Source organism: Canis lupus, chromosome 16, assembly GCF_048164855.1.
Source record: "Canis lupus baileyi chromosome 16, mCanLup2.hap1, whole genome shotgun sequence".
Classification (NCBI taxonomy): Eukaryota; Metazoa; Chordata; class Mammalia; order Carnivora; family Canidae; genus Canis; species Canis lupus.
In genome coordinates, this window is record NC_132853.1 from 29,371,006 (window position 1) to 29,392,955 (window position 21,950).

The 21,950-nt window shown below is 41.6% G+C and overlaps 1 protein-coding gene across 1 annotated transcript; it reads left to right on the forward strand.

Moving 5' to 3' along the window:
* The first annotated feature begins 4,853 nt into the window (after positions 1 to 4,853).
* COIL (coilin) lies at positions 4,854 to 21,626 on the forward strand. The gene is made up of 7 exons (XM_072779893.1): positions 4,854 to 5,127; positions 11,868 to 12,981; positions 13,105 to 13,191; positions 13,625 to 13,672; positions 15,984 to 16,053; positions 18,973 to 19,061; positions 20,660 to 21,626. The coding sequence occupies exons 1-7, from the start codon at positions 4,883 to 4,885 to the stop codon at positions 20,741 to 20,743; spliced, it is 1,737 nt and encodes a 578-aa protein (XP_072635994.1). The 5' UTR covers positions 4,854 to 4,882; the 3' UTR covers positions 20,744 to 21,626.
* The last annotated feature ends 324 nt before the right edge of the window (positions 21,627 to 21,950 follow it).

A 21,950-nucleotide genomic window follows, 5' to 3' on the forward strand; every position in this document is an offset into this window, starting at 1 on the left:
CCTGCAGGGAGCCTGCTTCTCCCTCTGCTTGTGTGCCTTTCTCTGTGTGTGTCTCTCATGAATACATAAATAAATACTTAAAAAAAAAAAAAAACTAAACTAAACATGCAAGGGTCCCCAGGTAGCTCAGTTGGTTAAGCATCTGCCTTTGACTCAAGTTGTGATCCTGGGGTCCTGGGATGAGCACTGTGTAGGGCTCCCTGCTCAGTGGGGAATCCACTTCTCCCTCTCCCTTTGCCCTTCTTCCCCCCTTGTGCTCTCTCTCTCTCTCAAATAAATAAATAAAATCTTTTTTTTTTTTTTAAAGTGCAAAAACTAAACATGCAACTATCATATGACCCAGCAATTGCACTCCTGGACATTTATCCCAGAGAAATGATTTACATAAAAACCCACCAAGGAATGTTTATGGCAGCTTTATTTGTAATAGCCCCAAACTGGAAATAACCCAAATGGTCTTAAACAGGGTCAACAGGCCTTCACCCCAAATGATTAAACAAACTGTGGTTTACTCAAGCCACAGAATACTGTTCAGCATAAGGAACAAATTATAGATACAAATATAGATAGCAGCATAGATGAATCTCCAGAGAGTTCTGCTGAGAAGCAAAAAAGTCAATACCAAAAGGTTACATACTTTACAATTTCACTCATATAGCATTCTTGAAATGACAAAAAAAACCATAGAAATAGAAAGCACTGTGGTGGCTATAATAGAGCAACAGGGAAGATCATTGTGATAATGGAATTGTTCTGTGTTTTGGCTGTATCAGTCAATACCCTGGTTATCACTGGGGGAAATTAGCTAAAGGGTACATGGGATCTCTCTGTATTACTTTCTACAACTGCATGAGAATCTATAATTATATTAAAAAACTTAATTTAAACATACTGGATCGATTGATTTAAAGTAGGCTCTCCCTCAGTGCAGAACTTGAGCTCATGACCCTGAGATCATGAACTGAGATCAAGAGTCGGATGCTTAATCAACTGAGCCACCCACTTAAAAAAAAAAAAAAAGGTTAATTTAAAAAGGAAAGCAAATCGAAGCATAAAACATATAGTGCTCTGCTCCTTGCTCTTTTTTTCTCATTATATCCTAGGCACATTTCCATGGCAGTATATTTGGAACTACCTCAATATGGATTTCATTACATAAATTTTGATACAGGGACACCTGGGTGGCTTAGCAGTTGAGCGTCTGCCTTTGGCTCAGAGTCCCAGAATTGAGTCCCTTGCATAGGGCTCTCTGCAGGGAGCCTGCTTCTCCCTCTGCCTGTGTCTCTGCCCCCCCCCCCCGTGTCTCTCATGAATAAATAAATAAAATCTTTAAGAAAAAAATAATAAAAAAATAAATTTTGATACAGTGAAATTCTATACAACCTTGGATGTACACTAATTTTATTCAATTAAATCTCTGTTGATGGTTATTTACTTTGTTTCTTGTTATTTGGTTTTTACAATGTTTCAGGAAACATTATATAGGATTCTTTGCTCATAGTATTAGTCTATACATGCCTAGATATGGAATATGCCTAGACATGACCTATCTTATATGGATAGGTCAAAGTACATGAAAAAAAGGGATACATGAATTTATAATTTAGACAAATGTTGTCAAATGACCCTTTAGAAGTTTTTAAAGGGTCATTTGACAAATGATAGGTCCTTTCAATAAATTTTTACAGTCATGAACGTTGCAAAATACAGATAAACACATATAATTGGGTACCTACCACTCAGTCTTATTAAATTAATATTAATACTTTGGTTCTGAGTCTTAGATTAGATCTGATCAGATTTAATCAGATCATATCTAAGACTAAGTCTGACTCTTAGATTTATCACTTTGAATCAATCCTTTGTCAACACTCCAGGTTCCATAGTAAAGAGAATGGTGGCATTTTGCCTATCTCTAGGAAGGAAACAAGAATAGGCAGGCAAGTACTTAAAAGCCACCTGCTGCTTAGGTAACTTTCCATTTTTGGAGTAGCAGTCTTGTAGGGGGCGGCATAAGTCAGGCCTAAGGAATACCCAAACACTTCCTAAGGAGAAACAAGCATGTATGGTTTTAAGAGAATTAAGTTATACTTCTTGTTTCACTTGAACTTCTTCCTAAAGTTGCTTGCCTGAGAATGTGACTGCACTGTTTTCTGTTCTTCGAAAAGAAATGTATCTCTTGGGCAGCCCGGTGGCTCAGCGGTTTAGCGCCACCTTCGGGCCAGGGCCTGATCCTGGAGACCCGGGGTGGGAGTCCCGCGTCGGGTTCCCTGCATGGAGCCTGCTCTGCCATTCTCTCTCTGTCTCTCATGAGTAAAAAAATACAATCTTTAAAAAAAGAGAGAAATAAATGTATCTCTTTCTCTCTCCTGCCCCATATAGATAAGCCTCACTGGCACCTACTAGGTCATTTGTTTCTACCATGTATTATTAAATTTACATTAACTTTAAGGAGGGACACCTGCACCCCGATGTTTATAGCAGCAAGGTCCACGATAGCCAAACTGTGGAAGGAGCCTCGGTGTCCATCGAAAGATGAATGGATAAAGAAGATGTGGTCTATGTATACAATGGGATATTCCTCAGCCATTAGAAACGACAAATACCCACCATTTGCTTCGACGTGGATGGAACTGGAGGGTATTATGGTGAGTGGAATAAGTCAATCGGAGAAGGACAAACATTGTATGGTCTCTCATTTGGGGAATATAAAAATTAGTGAAAGGGAATAAAGGGTAAAGGAGAGAAAATGAGTGGGAAATATCAGAGAGGGAGATAGAACATGAGAGACTCCTAACTGTGGGAAACAAACAAGGGGTGGTAGAAAGGGAGGTGGGCGGGGGGTTAGGGTGACTGGGTGATGGGCACTGGACGGGATGAGCACTGGGTGTTATGCTGTATGTTGTTGTTTATTGAACTTCAATAAAAAAAAAATACAAAAAAAAAAAAAAACCAAAACTTTAAGGAAAAATGAGGGCCCCTGGCTGGCTCAGTCAGTAGAGAATGTGACTTTTGATCTCAGAGTTGTAAGTTCAAGCCCCACATGAGTTTAGAGGTTACTTAAAATTAAAAAACTTTAGGGACACCTGGGTGGCTCAGCAGCAAAGTGCCTGCCTTCAGCCCAGGGCGTGATCCTGGAGACCCAGAATCGAGTTCCATGTCAGGCTCCCTACATGGAGCCTGCTTCTCCCTCTGCCTGTGTCTCTGCCTTTCTCTCTCTGTTCTCTCATGAATAAATAAATAAAATCTTAAAAAAAAAACTTTAAAAAAACTTTAAAAATGTAGTGCATTCTACTGTAATAATGCACATGACAGCAACCATTGATACATAAAATCTAGTAATGCCCTGAACTTGAGAACAGCTTTCTTGTATTGGGATTAACTCCTTTCTCTTAGATATTGATACGCTCTCTCAATTCAAATGCATTCTTATAAACACAATTGATTTCAACTATCAGATTAAATTGCTAATAAATCTATGACAGTTCACAAATGTCCATCACCCTATCCATGAATACGCAAGTCTTTGATTACAATCCCCATTTCAATGGAATTGTCATTTTTACCCCAGTTTCATCTAATGTTAGCTCCAGAAACCAGGCACCTCTAAGTGTAAATGGTATAATAATCACTTAAGTCTTTTTTTTTTTTTAAGGTTTTATTTATTTAGGGCAGCCTGGGTGGCTCAGTGGTTTAGTGCTGCCTTTGGCCCAGGGTATGATCCTGGGGACCTGGGATTGAGTCCCATGTTGCCTCCCTGCATGGAGCCTGCTTCTCCCTCTGCCTGTGTCTCTGCAGAGAGACACACACAGAGAGAGAGGCAGAGAGACAGGCAGAGGGAGAAGCAGGTTCCCCACAAGGAGCCCAATGTGGGACTTGATCCCAGAACCCGGGATCACGACCTGAGCCAAAGGCAGGTGCTTAACCGCTGAGCCATCCAGAGGTCCCTCATCACTTAGTCTTAGTAGACCCTTCCCAGATATTGAGAATGTAAATGACTCTAGCAACTTGGTAAACACTTCTTTGGGAAGTCAAGTGTTTGTTTTTACATTTAGTTTGTTACATTTTAACAATTTTTTGTTTTTAAAATATTATTTTTAAAAGATTTTATTTATTCATAGAGACACACAGAGAGAGAGGGGTGGGGGGCAGAGACGCAGGCAGAGGGAGGAGCAGGCTCCATGCAGGGAGCCCCACGTGGGGCTTGATCCTGGAACCAAGGGACAACGACGCCCTGAGCTGCAGGCCGACACTCACCCACTGAGCCACCTCGGCGTCCATACGGCTTTATTTTAAAACGGCGACATTTACAATACACTGGGAATTGCATGAAAAATTTTGCCAATTAAATGTATTGGGGGGGGTTACTGTTTTTTGAGATTCTTTTCCGTACAAAAGCAAATATCTTAGAAGACAACTACTAAGCAGTGCTTTTTTTTTTTTTTTAAGATTTTATTTATTCATGAGAGACACAGACAGAGAGGCAGAGACACAGGCAGAGGGAGCAGCAAGCTCCATGCAGGGAGCCCGACGTGGGACTCGATCCCACGACTCCAGGATCACGCCCCGGGCTGAAGGCGGCGCTAAGCCTCTGAGCCACCCAGGGATCCCTGAGCAGTGCTTGTTTATCCAGAGAGTTGCCTAAATTCGGACCCCGCACAGAGCTCAGCGGGACAGGGATTCACTTATCCTCTTTCCTAGCCCAGGGACGACCCGAATTGAGGCCCGCAAGCCCCACGGCGTTGTCGCGGGGTGCGGAGCCTGTAGTAGCCACTTGGCGCCCATAGGGGGCACACGTTAACAGGCCGTCGGGGGCGGGCCGCCGAGCACGCCTCTCCGTAGCCCTGTGGAGCCTCTCGGCTTCCGTTGAGCACCGGGCAAGATGGCGGCCTCCGAGACGGTTAGGCTACGGCTTCAGTTTGATTATCCGCCGCCAGCGACCCCGCACTGCACGGCCTTCTGGCTTCTTGTCGACTTGAACAGATGCCGAGTGGTCACGGATCTCATTAGTCTCATCCGCCAGCGCTTCGGCTTCAGTTCTGGGGCGCTCCTGGGCCTCTACTTGGAGGGGGGGCTCTTGCCCCCGGCCGAGAGCGCGCGCCTGGTACGAGACAACGACTGCCTCAGGTGCGCGCGGCGCGGGGGCGCGGGGGCGCGGGCGGGGGGGGGGGGCCGGGGCCGCGCCTGCGCAGGCCCGCGGTGCGGTGCGGTGCGCGGGAGTAGGGGAGGCCGGGGCCGCGCCTGCGCAGGCCCCGGGCGCGGGGGGTCCCGGGAGGCCGCGCGTGGGTGGGGGGCGGGGCTGTCAGGCGGCGCGGCCGGAGCGGCGGGGCCGGAGCGCCCAGAGCGCCCAGAGCGCGGCGCCCAGGCGGACCGCGTCCGCCGTGTTCTCTCCGGAGCGTGCGGTTCGCCCTGCCTTCGCGCGCCTGCGAGACCCGCGGAGACCGACGCGTCGCCGTCGCCGTCGCCGCCGCCGCTCGTGGGGGCTCTGTGGTTCTTTTACACGGCGTTTGGGACCTTGTGGCTTGCGACTCGGAAAAGAACATGGTTTTAAATGTGCTTTTAGAAGTCAAAAAAAAAAAAAATGATGCTGCGTATCCAGGCGCCGTTGTGGTATGAAACGTATACGTGTGGTTGATTTGTGTTGGTAAAATGCTAAGACGTGATCGTATCAGTTTGGATTTTTGGACTAATTTATTCAGGGCCTCTTTGTTTTTTTTTTTTTTTTTAAAGGTTTTATTTATTTGTTCACGAGACACACACAGGCACAGGGAGAAGCAGGCTCCATGCAGGGAGCCCGACGTGGGACTCGATCCCGGGTCTCCAGAATCACACCCTGGGCCGAAGGCGGGCGCTAAACCGCTGAGCCACCCGGGCGTCCCTAAACATTTACAATTCAATTGCAAGGACCGCCTCCCCCTCCTATTCAGAACTATCTTGCCTTTTTACATTTTTTTTTTTTTTAAGATTTTATTTATTTATTTGACAGCGCGAGCACAAGTAGGGGGAGCGGGAGCGGGAGCGGGAGAGGGAGAGGGAGAAGCAGGCTCTCTGCCGAGCAGGCGCCCGGAGTGGGTGGGGCTCTGTCCCAGGACCCTGGGATCCTAACTTAAGCTGAAGGTCGCTGAACGGACCGAGCCACCCCCGCGCCCCTGAACTATACCATGTCTAATGAATTAATAATTTGCTGCTCACTAACTGCAGTTATACCTCAATTAATGAATCATCTGGGAATTATACTCTTTATTTTTAAAGATTTTATTTTTCATGAGAGAGAGGCAGAGACACAGGCGGAGGGAGAAGCAGGCTCCATGCAGGGAGCCCGACGCGGGACTCGATCTTGGGACTCCAGGATCGCACCCTGGGCTGAAGGCGGGCGCTTAACCTCTGATCCACCCAGGGATCCCTGGGAATTATACTCTTTCTGATGAAATTAATGTCAAAAGGAATCCATGACAGCTGTTAGAAGAAGAAATAAATACAGCACAATGGCAGGCAGAATTTCTCTTAAACACTTCAAATGCATAATTGTGTGTGATAAGAAATAACCTCTGCAGCTGGCTTCAGTGATAGATGGGGGGTGGACTTTAGGAAAAAACTGAATTTGGAAAAATTTTGTATATTTTTGTGGTTTCCTATTTTCAGTCATTCTGTCTTTCAACAGATTTCACCTTTCTTCAGAGCTACAGAAGAAAGCATAGTCTCTTTTCTTAAAGGTTCCTAATATTGTGGGAGTAGACCAAAATAACTAGTTTCATGCCTCTGCATATTACTTTCTGGAGTGATTCAGGCAGTCAGCCTGGATAATTATACTAGGTTGTGCTGCTAAGTGCAGAAGATGATTGAGAAGGGAGAGAGGTCATCGTGGAACACAAATGGTCAGGGAATTTCACAGTTCCTTGATGGACATGTTAGATGGCACAGGAGAGTTGTAGAGGCAAAAGCTAACCTGACTCAGTGAAGAGAGAAGTCTCACCGCAGAAGGATTCTGTACGATTGCTGGGAGTACTGAGAAAAATCTAATGAAGAACGGTGGAGCAGGAGGCTTGCAAGGATTCTCCCCAGTGCCACGGCCATTTCCTCATAGCCCATTCTTTGAAGCCCCCAGAACCTGACTTTTTCTACTCTGACAGATGAAAAAAAAAATATTTCAAAATAGTTCAGGGTAAAAAGTTCCTTATTTGTCTTCTCTCATATTCTTCCCACATCCCCCCTCTCTAGAAGTATCCTCAGTTAAGTTTGGGGTAATCATTCTTTTTAAATGCCGTGTAGTATTCTTTTACATGACCATGTCAATTTATTTAACCAACCTGTTACTAATGGATGTATTAGGTTACCTTAATTCATTTGGGCTGCTATAATAACAGGCATTTATTTCTCACAGTTCTAGAGGCTGGGGAGTACAAGATCAAGATGCCAGCAGATTCAGTGTCTGGTGAGGCTTGCTTTCTGGTTCATAGATGGCACCTTCTCACTGTGCCCTCACTGCAGAAGGGACTAGGGAGGGCTGTAGGGTCTGTCTTATAGGAGCACTAATCTGAGGATTAGTGAGGATTCCACCCTCATTACATAAGCACCTTCTAAAGTCCCCACCTCCTAAGTCCATCACATTTGGCAGTTAGGATTTCAGCATATAAATTTTGCAGCGACACAAATATTTAGACCATGGCTTTTTTTTTTTTTAAGATTTTTATTTTTAAGTAATCTCTACATACAATGTGGGGCTCAAACTTATAACCCCAAGATCAAGAGTCACATGCTGCATTGACTGAGCCAGCCAGCTTGCCCCCATGACAGTTGTTTTCTGTTTTTCACTGGTACGTACTGCTGTAGTGAATGGTCTTGTACATCTTTGTGTACTTGGGCAGTGGTTCAGCAGCATACATTCCTAGATGAGGTACTTTTTGGTCAGATTTTAAAATTTGATAAGTACTGTCAAATTGGCCTCCAGAAAAAGTTGTATAGGTCTGTATTTATGCCAACAATATGAGTTACTTTTGTTCAGTATTGTGTGAAAGGCAAGAGAGCAGAATGATTAAAAGTTCACGGTCTGGAGTCAGAACCCTAGTTTGAATCATAACTCATTAGCTGTGTTCCCTTGGTCAAGTAACTTGACCTCTATGAAGGTGATAATGCAGCAGCCAGGCAGGAAGGAGCCTGCAGGGACTGAGGGGACCCAAAGAGAGTGCAGCTCTACCTTTTTACTTTTCTTATTGAATTTCACCCCCATTTCTTTTTTTTTTTTCTAAGTAGAATGCTTTTTTTTTTTTTTCTTTTTAAAGATTTTATTTATTCATAGAGACAAACACACACACACACACAGACAGAGACAGAGACACAGGCAGAGGGAGAAGTGGGCTCCATGCAGGGAGTCCGACGATCCCGGGTCTCCAGGATCACGCCCCGGCTGCAGGCGGCGCTAAACCGCTGCGCCACTGGGGCTGCCTTCACCCCCATTTCTTGAGACAAATTCATTAAAAACCCACCAACTCCTGCTGTCAGAGGACTTATAATTATTGTTTTAATAAAAATTAGAGTTAACATTTGGATACTACTTGTTCAGAGTCTGGCACTGCTCTAAACATATGATAGTTCATCTGAATATTATAATTATCACTATTCCCATTTTTACAAATGAGGTAATATTTAAAAATTTTACTTAAAGTGGCAGAAGAAGGATTTGAATCCAATCACTTTGGCCTTGGTAGGCGGTGGGTTTGGGGTATCTGGCTGTGCAGTTGGGCGTGGCTGTATTTCTCTGTGATAGAATCCTAGAAGTGAAATTTCACACTTAAAGGGAGTACCTTGCATTTTCGGGTGGCTGGGTGGCTCAGTTGGTCAAGCATCTGACTCTTGGTTTCTGCTCAGGTCATGATTTCATGGGTCCTGAGACTGAAGCCCATAAGTTGGGCTCTGTGCTCAGTGGGGGAGACTGCTTAAAGATTCTCTCCCTCTGCCCTTCCCCCCACTTGCTTGGGTGCGTGCTCTCTCAAATAAATAAATCTTAAATACATAAATAAATAAAGGAAGCGCCTCTCATTTTGATAATACTACCCAGTTTGTCCAAAGAGTGCATCAACGGTGGAGAGTCTGTTTTAAAAATTTCTTGGAATTAAATCTCTTTCATTGCTAATTACCTAGGTAATTCACTTCTCTTTGTACAAGGACGGCTACATTTGTTGTCTGTGATCCAAGTAGAGAAATAAAGGAATTGCCAGGGAGAGTGTATTCTCTAAAAGGAATGGTAACTCAGCAGACCCAGGTGAACTGTTTCTCATCCTCTGGATGACATTTTGTCTCTCAATCTTACAGTGTTCCAAATAGAAATGCTTCTTCTCAGGAATGGGAGATAGTGAGGCTGTAGTAGTCACAGGTCATACCTTCATATCAATATCCACAGATAGATGCCTTCAGAATGGTTGAGGTAGTGCCAAGGGCTGCTTTTGAAAGCATGATGGTGTAACAAGCTCCTCTGAAAGGCAGCAGGTGCTGTGTTTCAGTGATTTAATGAGCCACAGTGACTGAACCAAGAGTATTGCAACCATTTTCAAAGTTTTTTTTTTTAATTTTTAAAAAAGATTTATTTATTTATTCATGAGAGAGAAAGAGAGGCAGAGACATAGGCAGAGGGAGAAGCAGGCTCCCCACCAGGAGCCCTATGCGGGACTTGATCCCAGATCGCTAGATTACACCCTGAGCCAAAAGCAGACACTCAACTCCTGAGCCACCCAGATGTCCCACCATTTTCAAAGTTTGATGAAAAAATTGGTCCTTATTGGTTACCTCAGAATTGAAGCTTGAATATTTAGCAATAACATTGCTACAGGTAAAACAAATTAAGAATGTCAAGGGACAATCCAATATTCTGTAAGTTCCTCAGTGGTTCTTGGGTTCACAGGATGCCAACCTAGTTTTTGCCCATTTGAGAACTACTTCCTTGCTGCTAGTTGCTGAGGTCCATCCTGGGAATAGAGGGACTTTTATTTCTTTCTTTATCCTGATATCAGTAGCTTTGATTTTAATTTGATTTGTATATATCTGTGTATTTGTGTACTCTGAAGAATAATAGTGGATGTTTTTTCCAACTACCACATTGCAATAAATCACAGCATTACTATCCCATAAACATTTAAAAAAAAATGCTTGATCTGCTTATCCACCACTTATACCTTATTTTCAAATATGATTAATCTTTCTGTGGTCACTAAGAAAACTTGATGAAATGTATAGGTAGATATAAATGTATTAAAAGTATAATGTCTTTTTTTTAAGATTTTATTTATTAAAAAAAAGATTTTATTTATTTATTCATGAGACACACACAGAGAGAGAGAGAGGCAGAGACAGAGGTAGAGGGAGAAGCAGGCTCCATGCAGGGAGCCCAATGCGGGACTTGATCCCAGGACTGCGGGATCACGCCCTGAGCCAAAGGCAGACACCCAACATCTGAGCCACCCAGGCGTCCCTAGAATGTTTGTTTTTAGCAGGCAATTTTGAGCCCCCACTATATACTTGACATTGGGGACACTCTCAGCTTTCCATCATTGGACTGCACATATTAGAATTAGCTGTTGCCAGTTCACCGAACAACAGAATTCCTTCACTATAATAGTCATTTTGGATGGAGTGTATGTTAGGGTTCTCCAGAGAAATAGATAAAATAGGAGATAATAAATACATATAGAATTGAATGTGTTATAAGGAATTGGCTCATGAGATTATAGAGGCTCAGAGGTCCCAAGATCTACATTTGGCAGGCTGGAAACCTAGGGGAACCGATGATATACTTCTAGTCCAAGTCCAAAGGCCTGAGGTCCAGAGAAGTCAATGGTATAAGTTCCAGTCCTAGTCTGAGTCTGAAAGCAGGAGAAGGCTGACAGCTCAGACAGTTAGGCAGAGAGAGGGGATCCTCTTCAGGCATTCAGTGGATTGGATGAGGCTCACTCACATTAGGGTGGACAATCTTTTTGATTTAGTCTCCCAATTCAGATGTTAATCTCATCTAGAAGCACCCTCATAGACAAACCCAGCAATGTGTCACCAAATCTCTGGGCACCCGAGGCCCAGGCAAGTTGACACATAAAATTAATCATCATAGGTTATCATGGAATTTTATAATGGCTGTTATGAATTGTTAGAATTCTTTCCTAAAATTCAACAAAATAAAAGTAAAATCTGATTTTAAGAAAAAGCAGCCCATATATAAAAACAAAAGTGGGTACTCTGCATTATCACCATTTGGAATAGGTAACATAGTAGCGTGGAAAGATTGAACTTTGAAGTTAGACAAACTACGGTTTGAATGCCATTTCTGCTGCCTCTTAACTGTGGATCTTGAGTTGCTTACTTGTCTGATCTGTTTTAAAATGGAAACCTACTTCATGTGGCATTTAGATGAGAGAAAAGGTCTAGAAAATATTTGGGATGGAGTAGATATTCAATAAATAAAACTAGTCATGGGCAGCCTGGGTGGCTCAGCGGTTTAGCGCCACCTTTGGCCTAGAGTGTGATCCTAGAGACCCAGGATAGAGTTCCATGTCGGGCTCCTTGCATGGAGCCTTCTTCCTCTTCCTGTGTCTGTGCCTCTCTGTCTCTATGTCTCTCATGAATAAATAAATAAATAAAATCTTAAAAAAAAAAAGAACAACAGAGGAAGATTTTAAAAAAATAAAATAAAACTAGTCGTTTGACAGTTGACCATGATACCACATAGGCCAGTTTGTCAAAAAGAGTCTTTTATCCTTCAGTGATTTGACATTTTTTCATTGACTGATGGCAGGAATGTCTACAGTCATCTCAGTATGTAATTGTGTCCTGGAGAAATGCTTATGAATTACTCACTGCAGCCTTCTCTCTTGTTGTTTTGATAGAGTTAAATTAGAAGATAGAGCAGCTGCTGAGAATACCGTGACGGTCAAGAATGGTGATGATAGTCATTTATTACCTAGAAAAGCAAAGAAGAGGGCATTTAAGTTGGAGGAGGGTGAAGAAACTGAAGTAGATTATAAAAATTCAAAGAAGCATTGGAAGAGGCAAGAGAACAATAACGATGAGAAGACTTTGGACCTAGAACCAAAAACTGTCACAGATTTGAGTGTGAGGAAAAAAAGCAAGAGGAAAAACAGAGCCACGTGTAGTGTAGTGGATGGTGATGACGAAGAAACCAAAAGAAAATCACCAAAGAGAAAGGAGAAATGTGAATATAAAAAACAGGCAAAGAACTCCAGGTCTTCCAAAGCACAGTCAGCAAAGGACTGGGCCATCCCCAACGGTGGTCCTCCAAAGGGCTCACCTGCTAGAAGCAGCCTGATCAAAACCAAAAGGAAAAGTGGTGCAGGCATTAGTACAAAAGATAGTCCCATTTCCTCCTCAGAGTCTGAGTCCTATCATGAATCAACCAGTGATGGTCTCAGCCATGTCATCTTGGAGGTCAGAAATTCCTCAGAAAAAACATCAACTGAGATATCAAAGGAAGGACTCTCTACCAAAACCACAGCTGCAAACAAAGTTGCCACTAAAATTGGCTTTAACTCTCCTGCTGTCAAGGGCAAGACAACCAGAACATCATCTTCTAGTTCCGACTCTAGCTCAGAGTCAGATGATCAGTGCACAGTGTCGAAGAGTACCCCAGAGCCCGCTGCAGGTTTCCTAAAGCCAGTAGGCCTCTTTGCCGGACGAGGCTGTCCTGGCCCGGGGCCCTGCGCACAGACTCCCAGTGCTGCTGGGTGGAAGCACTCTGACGCAAACGGGGTCAGGCAGGCCCCTCCTGGGCCTCCTCCCAACGTGACTCTCCCCACCACTTTGGGCAGAGGTTGGGGGAGAGGCGAGGACCTTCTTTCTTGGAAGGGGGCTAGGGGTCGGGGGATGCGGGGGAGAGGCCGAGGCCGAGGGCAGGCTGTTTCCTTTCTGTTAAATAGAAATGCTGAATATCAGAAGAACCAACAATTGAATGAAATGGTAACAAACACATCCACTATTATCCAGGCAAGTATTATTTCTCCTGAGCATACCTCTTTCCCTTCTCCCATGGGGTGTGTCTGGAGTAGATGTCACAGGTTTGCTTTTTTTCACCAGTAACAAAGTCACATGACTAATGCTGTTTTTCAGAATCCAATAGAGACACACAAGAAGGACTACAGTTTGTTACCACTGTTAGCAGCTGCTCCTCAAGTTGGAGAAAAGATTGCTTTTAAGGTATATTTTGAAACCATAACAATTATAACAAAGAAGATTACCTTGCCTCCGAATAAATTTACTCATTAGCAGGTCACAATTATATATGCATATGTGTACAGAGCCTTTCCAGATCATATCTGTCCTGTTCTTGTGCCTAGCATGTAATAGGTGCCTACTTACTGTTTTCTGAATGAATAAAAATGGCTTAGCCTGGTGCTGGAACATAGCAAGTGCTCAATAAAAAAAGCTTTATATAATCACAAAACCTGCCCTCCTAGCCTCCTGCCCCAAACCAAAGAAACCTTTTCCACTAGAACCCCTGTTTTGCCACAAGTTCATGGTAGGGCACCCAGAGCGGTGGGGTGGGTACCCCAACCCAGCACATTTTCTCAGGGGCAGAGGAGAGGAACTGCAGAGCTTGTGTATTTGTGGGCTCTTTCTTCTTTTTTAGCTTTTGGAACTAACATCCGATTATTCTCCTGATGTCTCTGACTACAAGGTAAGGCTGTTTATTTAAAAAATAACTGTCTTTATATTAAAGAAGCTGAAGTCATATTTACTGCTGCTAATATGGATAATTTTGATTTTTTGGAGTAAATAATGTCGAGTAGAAGATGCGCACATTTTCAAAATGTAAACTTTTTAATAGTCTCACCGTGGAGCTCCCAGGGTTTTCCTTGCACTTGGGGATGGATGTAGGGCAGTGATGAGTTTTAAGCTTTTTTTTAAAAAGATTTTATTTATTTATTCACGAGAGAGAGAGAGAGAGAGAAAGAGGGGCAGAGAGGCAGAGACATAGGCAGAGGGAGAAACAGGCTCCATACAGGGAGCCCGACGTGGGACTTGATCCCAGGTCCCCAGGATCAGGCCCAGGGCCGAAGGCAGCACTAAACCGCTGAGCCACCCGAGCTGCTCAAGTCCTTTTTTTCTAATCAGCTTCAGTACTTGCAAGCTTATCTGAATGCCACTCCCCCCAGAACCTAAACTTTGAAAGGAAATAATAAATAGTTCTCAGCCAGAAAATTTGATTAATTTCATCATAACAATCGGTATAACTGTGGATTATTGCAGGTTCTTTTTTTTTTTTTTTAATTTTTATTTATTTATGATAGTCACAGAGAGAGAGAGGCAGAGACTCAGGCAGAGGGAGAAGCAGGCTCCATGCACCGGGAGCCCGATGTGGGATTCGATCCCGGGTCTCCAGGATCGCGTCCTGGGCCAAAGGCAGGCGCCAAACCGCTGTGCCACTCAGGGATCCCTATTGCAGGTTCTTATGGTCAAACATGGCCCCTTTTGCATTATCTGTTAACCACAGGTAACCCACAAATATTATCCTTGGAATTTATTCACTACGCATCTGTGTGGGACTTCACATTGGCATGAGCTTTATCATACTTCAGGAAAAGTTTTACTCCAGTGGGATTACAGAATTACATGTTTCCTTCCCTTTTTCACTCTTTCAAAATTTTGTTAGAATGCATAATTTCTTATTTTGATGTAATATGCAAAATATAAGACCATTTAAAAAACAATGATTAGTAATGTTAACATAGTAATACAAAAAAAGTACAAGGAGATTTGATTTAATTTGAGTTGATACCTTGGAAGACCTTTTTTTTTTTTTTTTTAAAACGTTGTAAAACTTTTAAAATCCTGGTAAGAACCTTTCCTCAAAAGCAAACTAGAAGAAGAATCAGTTCATGAAGGGGTTTGGTAGGTCAGTTCTGGGTAATTGGTATTTTATCATATTTTTCATCTTAGTCCCTTAATGTAGGTGACATAGAAGTTATCTAAAGCAGGTTCCTTGTGAGTGAAAAGGGTTAATATTATATTAATAACTATCCTGGAAGGAAAATGTAAATGGACCTGTCTAGGGCAAACCAGGATGTTTTGTCACCTTACCATAGTGATATATGAGGAAATAGAGATAAATATAGAATTGATATGTCCTATAGCCTCTACATATTATGAGTCTAGATAATACTGATTTTTAAAAATGCGTAGTAAATCAATGTTGGTCATCACAGTTATTACCCTAGAAAGCTATCTGCTTACTTTCCCAGTATTTTTAGAACTTTCTGGAAATTATTTTGAAAACCATTTGCAGGGTGAAAATCAGTCCCACTTTTTTTTTTTTTTTTTTTTTTTTTTTGCTTTGACCTCAAGTGCTGTTATCTAGCTCAATTACTGGTTGTTTTCCTGAAGCTTGCTTCAGAAGTCAAATCTGTCTTCAAAGAATGTAGTCTCCTCTGCCCTTGACCCTGTCTCATGTGTACATACTTATATGTGGGATTTTAATCAATAGAGGTGACTGAGTGATACCACAGGAATCCGTGCAATGAAAGAAGAATTTATTACTTATATTTCCTGAGGGGGCAGAGAATGCCGTGCTGTGCAGGCCCCTGGGGGAAAGCATCTGGGTGCCATTCAGAGACAGAGGTAGGCAGAGGCCCAGAACCTGGGCCAGGGACTTTATTGGGATTTCCTTGGGATAGGCAAGGCAAGATGGGGGAGCAGTTTAGAATTGGCTAGTTTGAATAATTAGCAGGCTTTGGGCTACAGGAGCTATGCCTATATGTGTGGTACTTGCCCCTGGGATGATTTAGACCAGGGGAAATATTGGCTTGGGGTGTGGGAGTTTTATTTCTCCTACAAGTTGATTTATTAATAGAAAGTTTGAATACTGAGATAAAATTTATATAATGTAAAATTGACAATTTTAACCATTTTGAATTGTATAATTCGGTGGTTTTAGTATATTTGAAGTGTTTCACATGTTGGTTTTTGACTTGGACTTTTATTTTTGAAAGGAAGGAAAAATACTAAGCCACAATCCAGAGACCCAGCAAGTAGATATAGAAATTCTTTCATCCTTACCTGGTGAGTTTTCTAGAAAAGAATTTGAAAATTTAGGCTCTTCATATCTACTTTGCTTTCTACATAGCTTTTATACTCAGGGGCTGCTCCCTGCCTTGGCCTCTGTGGCTATCTCCACTAACCCCCTCCACCCACCCCCAGCACAGAGTAAGCCCTTGGGACCTATGCTCCTCCTAGTGGAGGTGTGTGGCTGCTAAGGGTTGTTGGGTTTGTTTCCAAAGCTGTTGGGCAAGTTGTTCTTATTCCTGTAATTATGTAATTTCATAAAAATTACATAAACTCATATACACTGATTATAAAAAGAATTATTTCTGTGAAACCCAAATTGAATGCAGACCCAAGAGTGTAACTAAGAAATATACTATTGAATTGTGCATGAGTGGATCTGCTGTAAGAGATTGGGAGGAATTTGATAAAAATCTAGAATGATTCTGAACTTAGACTGCCTTGCTAGTGTTTTTGCATTCTTGCATCCCTTTAAAAAAAAAAAAAACTCAGAACTGGAAATTGTAGAAATTGCAGACATACTTTAAGTATATGGTTTATAAAAGAGAGATGACTAGTCAGTGGGCTCCTAAGGCCTACTCAGCTCTATTTCAAAAGATTAGCAAATGAACATACTTTTGTGTGTTAAGTTAAAATAAAATGTCTAGAGTGTATGTGCGCACACACTCTCACACATTAATTCAGATGCTTCCCTGCCTTTTTTTTTTTTTTTAAGATTTTTAAAATTTATTCATGAGAGACACAGAAAGAGAGAGAGAGAGAGGCAGAGACATAGGCAGAGGGAGAAGCAAGCTCCATGCAAGGAGCCCCATGCGGGACTCAATTCTGGGACTCCAGGATAACACCCTGAAGCCAAAGGCGTCCCTGCTTCCCTTCTTTATCTCCGATTCACTTCACCTGTTATTGGTTCTAAAATCTAGGAATAAGAGAGCTTTTACTGTATATGGCTTCAGTTGTGTTGTGTTATAGGGGTTCCTGGCCAGGGAGCAGGAGAGATCCCTCTTTCTTTAGCAGACCCTAAGGCAATTAGTTGTATTCTGTTTGTATTTAAGTATTGTAGTGGGTAGAAGATTCAAAGCTCCAGTACACAGAAGTTAAAGTTTTCCAGCAGAATCCCCTTATATTAAGTAAATGATTAGATATAACTTAAATTGGTTTTCTAGCTTTCTTTTGATTAGGTTTTATTTGAAGAAATCTCCCTTCCTAGGAATGGTGGACAGAGAAGTTTGTTCATGGTCAGATTCCATGGACACAGCCTGAGCACTGCTTGTCTCAGGTGATTGACAGAACATCCAATTAGACTTTTCTTCTTTGGAGCATCTAGAAATGGCTTTATCTGTTCACTAATAGAAATACAGATAGTCCTCACTTTGCATGGTTCTGATATATATATATGAACTTTAGTTACCTTGGCTTGGTTAAATAACAACAGTTTCAATGATATTAGGTATGCTGTGAACTGTGAATAACTGCATAAAGTACTGCTAGCTTTTTGGTCCACAAATCACTGTAAATTACAGATGCCCATCATGATTAGTGACCAATCACATCACTTCCAAGTCTCCTGGTGATTGGTCACTGTGCATCTGTTACTCTGTTTCCATACACCCAGCAATGCATGTAGCTGTGCTGCCTCCTACATGGCATTTTACAAAAATAGTTAATTGAGATAGGGAATTGGTCAAGAAAGATGAAAGTACAACAAAGAAGCAAAAAGTGATGATTCTGGAGGTTACATCCAAGAGGAGTTCAAATGAAGTGGGGTTAGAAGAAACAGCTAACCAAAGGGATGTTGGCACTGCAGTTTATGTGAACTCCTTGACATAAATGAGGAAGGGTGGTGGTAACAAAAGGGATGAAGAGGTCCCCAAAGTAACATCAGCAAAAATGTCACACAATTGCAAAAAAGCAACAGAGGAGCTCTGAGAGCTATTTCATGTTCATGCTAAGAGTTCAAAGGATAAAATACTCAAAGCTCATCCACACTTAGGAGTCTGTTGGTTCTGCAAGGTGTAGAAAAGATTGTTACCCTGTGCTGTTACTTGACAGGAAAGCAAGCACTATTCAAACCACTCTTGATACATTTCCTTTTTTTTTTTTATGTTTTTTTTTTTTTTGATGTTTATTTTTAAGTAACCTTTACACCCAGTGTGGGTTCAGACTCACAAACCCAAGATCAAGAGTTACACAACTCTACCGACTAAGCAAGCCAAGTACCCACATAAGTTTCTTAACAAAGAAATAGGACATTAATTCTTAGTCTTTCTGGTGTTTTAGATTACAGTGTACTATATTTACTCTTTTTTTCATCTCCCAGTACAATAGGTTTTAATGTTTTGACAATTTTTAAAAGGTCCTGATAATTTTCCCCATTTGATTATTCAGATTGTTTTGCATGATTTCAGCCTGCAAGGTCATTTTTGTAGCCTCACACTACCATACAAAGTGAGGACTGCTGTATTACCAAGTTGTAAGCATGTTTAATTTCTGAGGACACAGAGCAAGATAGACAAATTTTGCAGAATTCATATTGCCTTTCCCTGCTGGAACATATCAATGATCTTTTGGATTATCTAATGGTTACACATATATTTTTTTTTCTGAGAGTACTAATAACAGGGTGACAAGCTTGTTTATTTTTTGATGAAGGAAAGATTGTCTCTGATAAATGACCAAGAAACTACCTCTGCTGTTACAGTTTTTTTTGTTTGTTTTTTTGTTTTGTTTTTTTGTTACAGGGTTTTTTAAGGGTCTCCTGTCACTGAGCACTCCATGCTTTCATGTGCATACCCAGCCTCTACATCAGTGGACAGTTTGTTTGTGGTTGTTTTTCTAATGATATAAGTTCCCTGTAGATGAACATTTTCACTACCGGGAAATGACTTATTGTCTCTCCTTCCTACCATCTGGTTTCAGCCATGAAAGAACCTGGGAAATTTGATTTGGTTTATCACAACGAAAACGGAACTGAGGTAGTGGAGTACGCTGTGACGCAGGAGAAGAGGGTAGGCACGCTTCTCTTCTTGGGATTGCTTGGTTGTTCATTCTCTCTCCACTGGCTCCTGGTGGTCTGGAAGGTGACATTGCAGCTTCCTGAACTGCCTATGTTAAAGCCATAAAAGATGTAGGCCCTGGGATCCCTGGTCTGCCTACAGGGTGGCAGTTTCAGTGTCCAGTGCCAAGTTAGGGTGCCATCTTGGATCTCAAAGAGCCTATGTGACAAGGCGCACAAATAGCAAAGTCTTATTGAAGACTATAGAGTTGCATAAAATCGTAGTTATGTCACAGTTTTGGTAGAAAAGAATAGTGTATTTAAAAAACTTTATTGATATATACATTGAGAAAAGTATACTTAAATATATAGCTTGAACAGTTGTCACAAATGAACATACCCATATCACCAGCACCTAGGTCAAGAAGCAGAACATTAATAACAGCCCCCCTGGAAGTCTCCATCATGCCTCCCTGTAGTTACTACTACCTCCCGGTTGTTACTGTGATTGTGACTTACAACAGCATAGATGGTTTCAAAGAATGACATAAAATGACGATTCTGTCTTTTGACTTCTGCTTAAATCCTTAAAGTGCCATTTTAGGAAATATCTGGTTTAGAGCTTTTAGGCAGCCAGACTTCCAGAATTGCTGGCAATGACTGACTCATGAGGCTGTGCTAACATTAAGCTAAATAGAATTTATATTTAAGAAAATGCTTCCTCTTAAGGTGTTTATATTTGAAATGTTATGGTTATTATTCTGTAACTTTCAGTATTGAAAAGTCACATTTTAGAAATGTAAACTTGTAGAAACCCTAACCAGACTATGTTTTGCTTTGTCTTTAGGATAGATGACACTTTTAGGGATTTATTCCAAAAATACATTTTTAGGGTCTGTGGGATCAGCAGATTTGGCCAAGTCTCCTGTACTTCTTTATTTGCAATGTATGCCTGTTCACTTTTTTGTTGAAATGTATTCTTGGAAACTACATTGGAAAATTAAACCTTGGAAGCTTTCCTCTCTATGCCTTATTAAATGGGGCCTGAAGCAGAGCCTGTCATTCATTAACCTTTCTCTGACACTAGATGGCCCTCGTGATTCATCCACATGGCCAAGCGTTAGTATTTGCTCTTGGTAAAACCTGAACCGCCTAGATTTAGGTAGCAAAGGATAGGAACTGTAGAGCTGTGCAAAGGAACATCAGGAGTCCAGTAATAACCCTAATGGGCCATATCTGCCTATGAAGAGTATTTGTGCCACTGAGCCACAGGGTCTGGTTGGGCAAATCCTCTTGACCCTGGGTAACCAGCTGCCCCACACCCTAGCCCATCCCACCCCCTGCTTGAAATGAGAGAAGGGTGAAATGTGTTTATTTATTTTATTTATTTATTTATTTTTTGTGAAATGTGTTTAAAGTGTAGTTGCATTCTAGGTAAACAGGTGCTTCTGTCCTAATTGAACTCAGCTTACTGGGACTCAGATCATTCCAGGTCTTCTTCAGCCAATTCTGCACAAATGGAAATTTACTTGACTGAAGTTTTTAACCAACTAAAATTTCTGTGACCTCAAAATGAAACCTCTAAACCAAATATTTTGTGTTTTTCCCCAGATCACTGTTTTTTGGAGGGAGTTGATTGACCCAAGATTGATTGTTGAATCTCTGAGTACCACACCAAGTACAGAGCCTGCTTGAGGATGACCTCTCCACCTCATAGTTTATAAATGTTTTGTTGGTGAAAGCGACTATAACCTGAACTTTAAGAAAAAAAAAAAGATTCGAAAGTTGTATGCATTTTTTGTTCACTTTACTGCATAGGAAAAAAAATCTACCTCATCATTTAAAATAACATGGATATGCTTTTTGTAGATCTTTTTTTTCTTCTTCCAGGCTTAATTTCAGTAACAAAATTTAAAACATGACATTCCCTGCAGGCATTGTTATATATCAGTATATATGGTTTCTTCTCTTTTTTTATTTATTTTTTGACCATCAAGTAGCCAACGTCAGTAGGAGTTTATAACACCAAGTACAAGAAAATGCTGCATATCTTGTCTCAGTAAGTTCTATTAAGTAACATTTTAAAACATGAAAGCATGTTACTTGACCTAATTTTTTTAACATTCGAGTTGTTCCATTAAATGTGGAACATCTTATAAATTGCAAGTATTTTATACTTGTAACTGTCAAGAATTTAAAAGTAACTGGGTTTGTTGCAGGCAATGAGTTAAGGAATCCTTTCACATTTTTCTCAACTTTAAAATTGAGGATTTCCAGAGCCCTGGGTAGAGCAATGAAAATAAGACTTTGTATGTTTGCCTGGGGACGAACTGGTATTCCACCTGGGTGAGGGGATTTCCTATGAGTTCAGGCCAGGGAACCTGTTATCTTACTACAAGATCCCAAGCACCTGGCTGAGTGTGCTGGAGTGAGGACTGAACAGAAACTCTGGTTTCTGTTATTATTCAACACAAAGCTAAAATGGCTAAATATATACTGTGAAAATTGCTTCCTTTTAACAAAGATTAGGTTCCTCTTCAGCTTTGCAAATTTTTAAATAAAATCATATTGAACTAAACTTCCATGCTGAGTCATCATGTTTAGTTGAGTATTGTAAACTGCCGTCTTATTTCACAATAACACGAGAGATACAAATGTTCTGGAACAGGAAAGTTTGCTTTGACTGAAGAGTCTATCGTTGCAAAGCTTAGTCCAATGAGATGCATTAGATCTAGGAGCTATTGGGCCGGTGGTGCTGTCCAGTTTTAACCTGCATGACATTGATGTGTATCAAATGTGTATTTATTGATCTGTAATGGGAAGTGTTACTCCAGAAGGAGTGAGATCAACGTGAATGATTGGATCTTGGCACTAGGGTTCTTGCATAGCACACTTTCTTTCC

Bases quoted from the DNA above. Each gene is read 5' to 3' on its own strand.
- COIL (XM_072779893.1), top strand. From the start codon at position 4,883: ATGGCGGCCTCCGAGACGGTTAGGCTACGGCTTCAGTTTGATTATCCG. The intron at 5,128-11,867 runs GTGCGCGCGGCG...TTGTTTTGATAG, and splicing joins CGAGACAACGACTGCCTCAG to AGTTAAATTAGAAGATAGAG. The intron at 16,054-18,972 runs GTGAGTTTTCTA...ATCTGGTTTCAG, and splicing joins AATTCTTTCATCCTTACCTG to CCATGAAAGAACCTGGGAAA.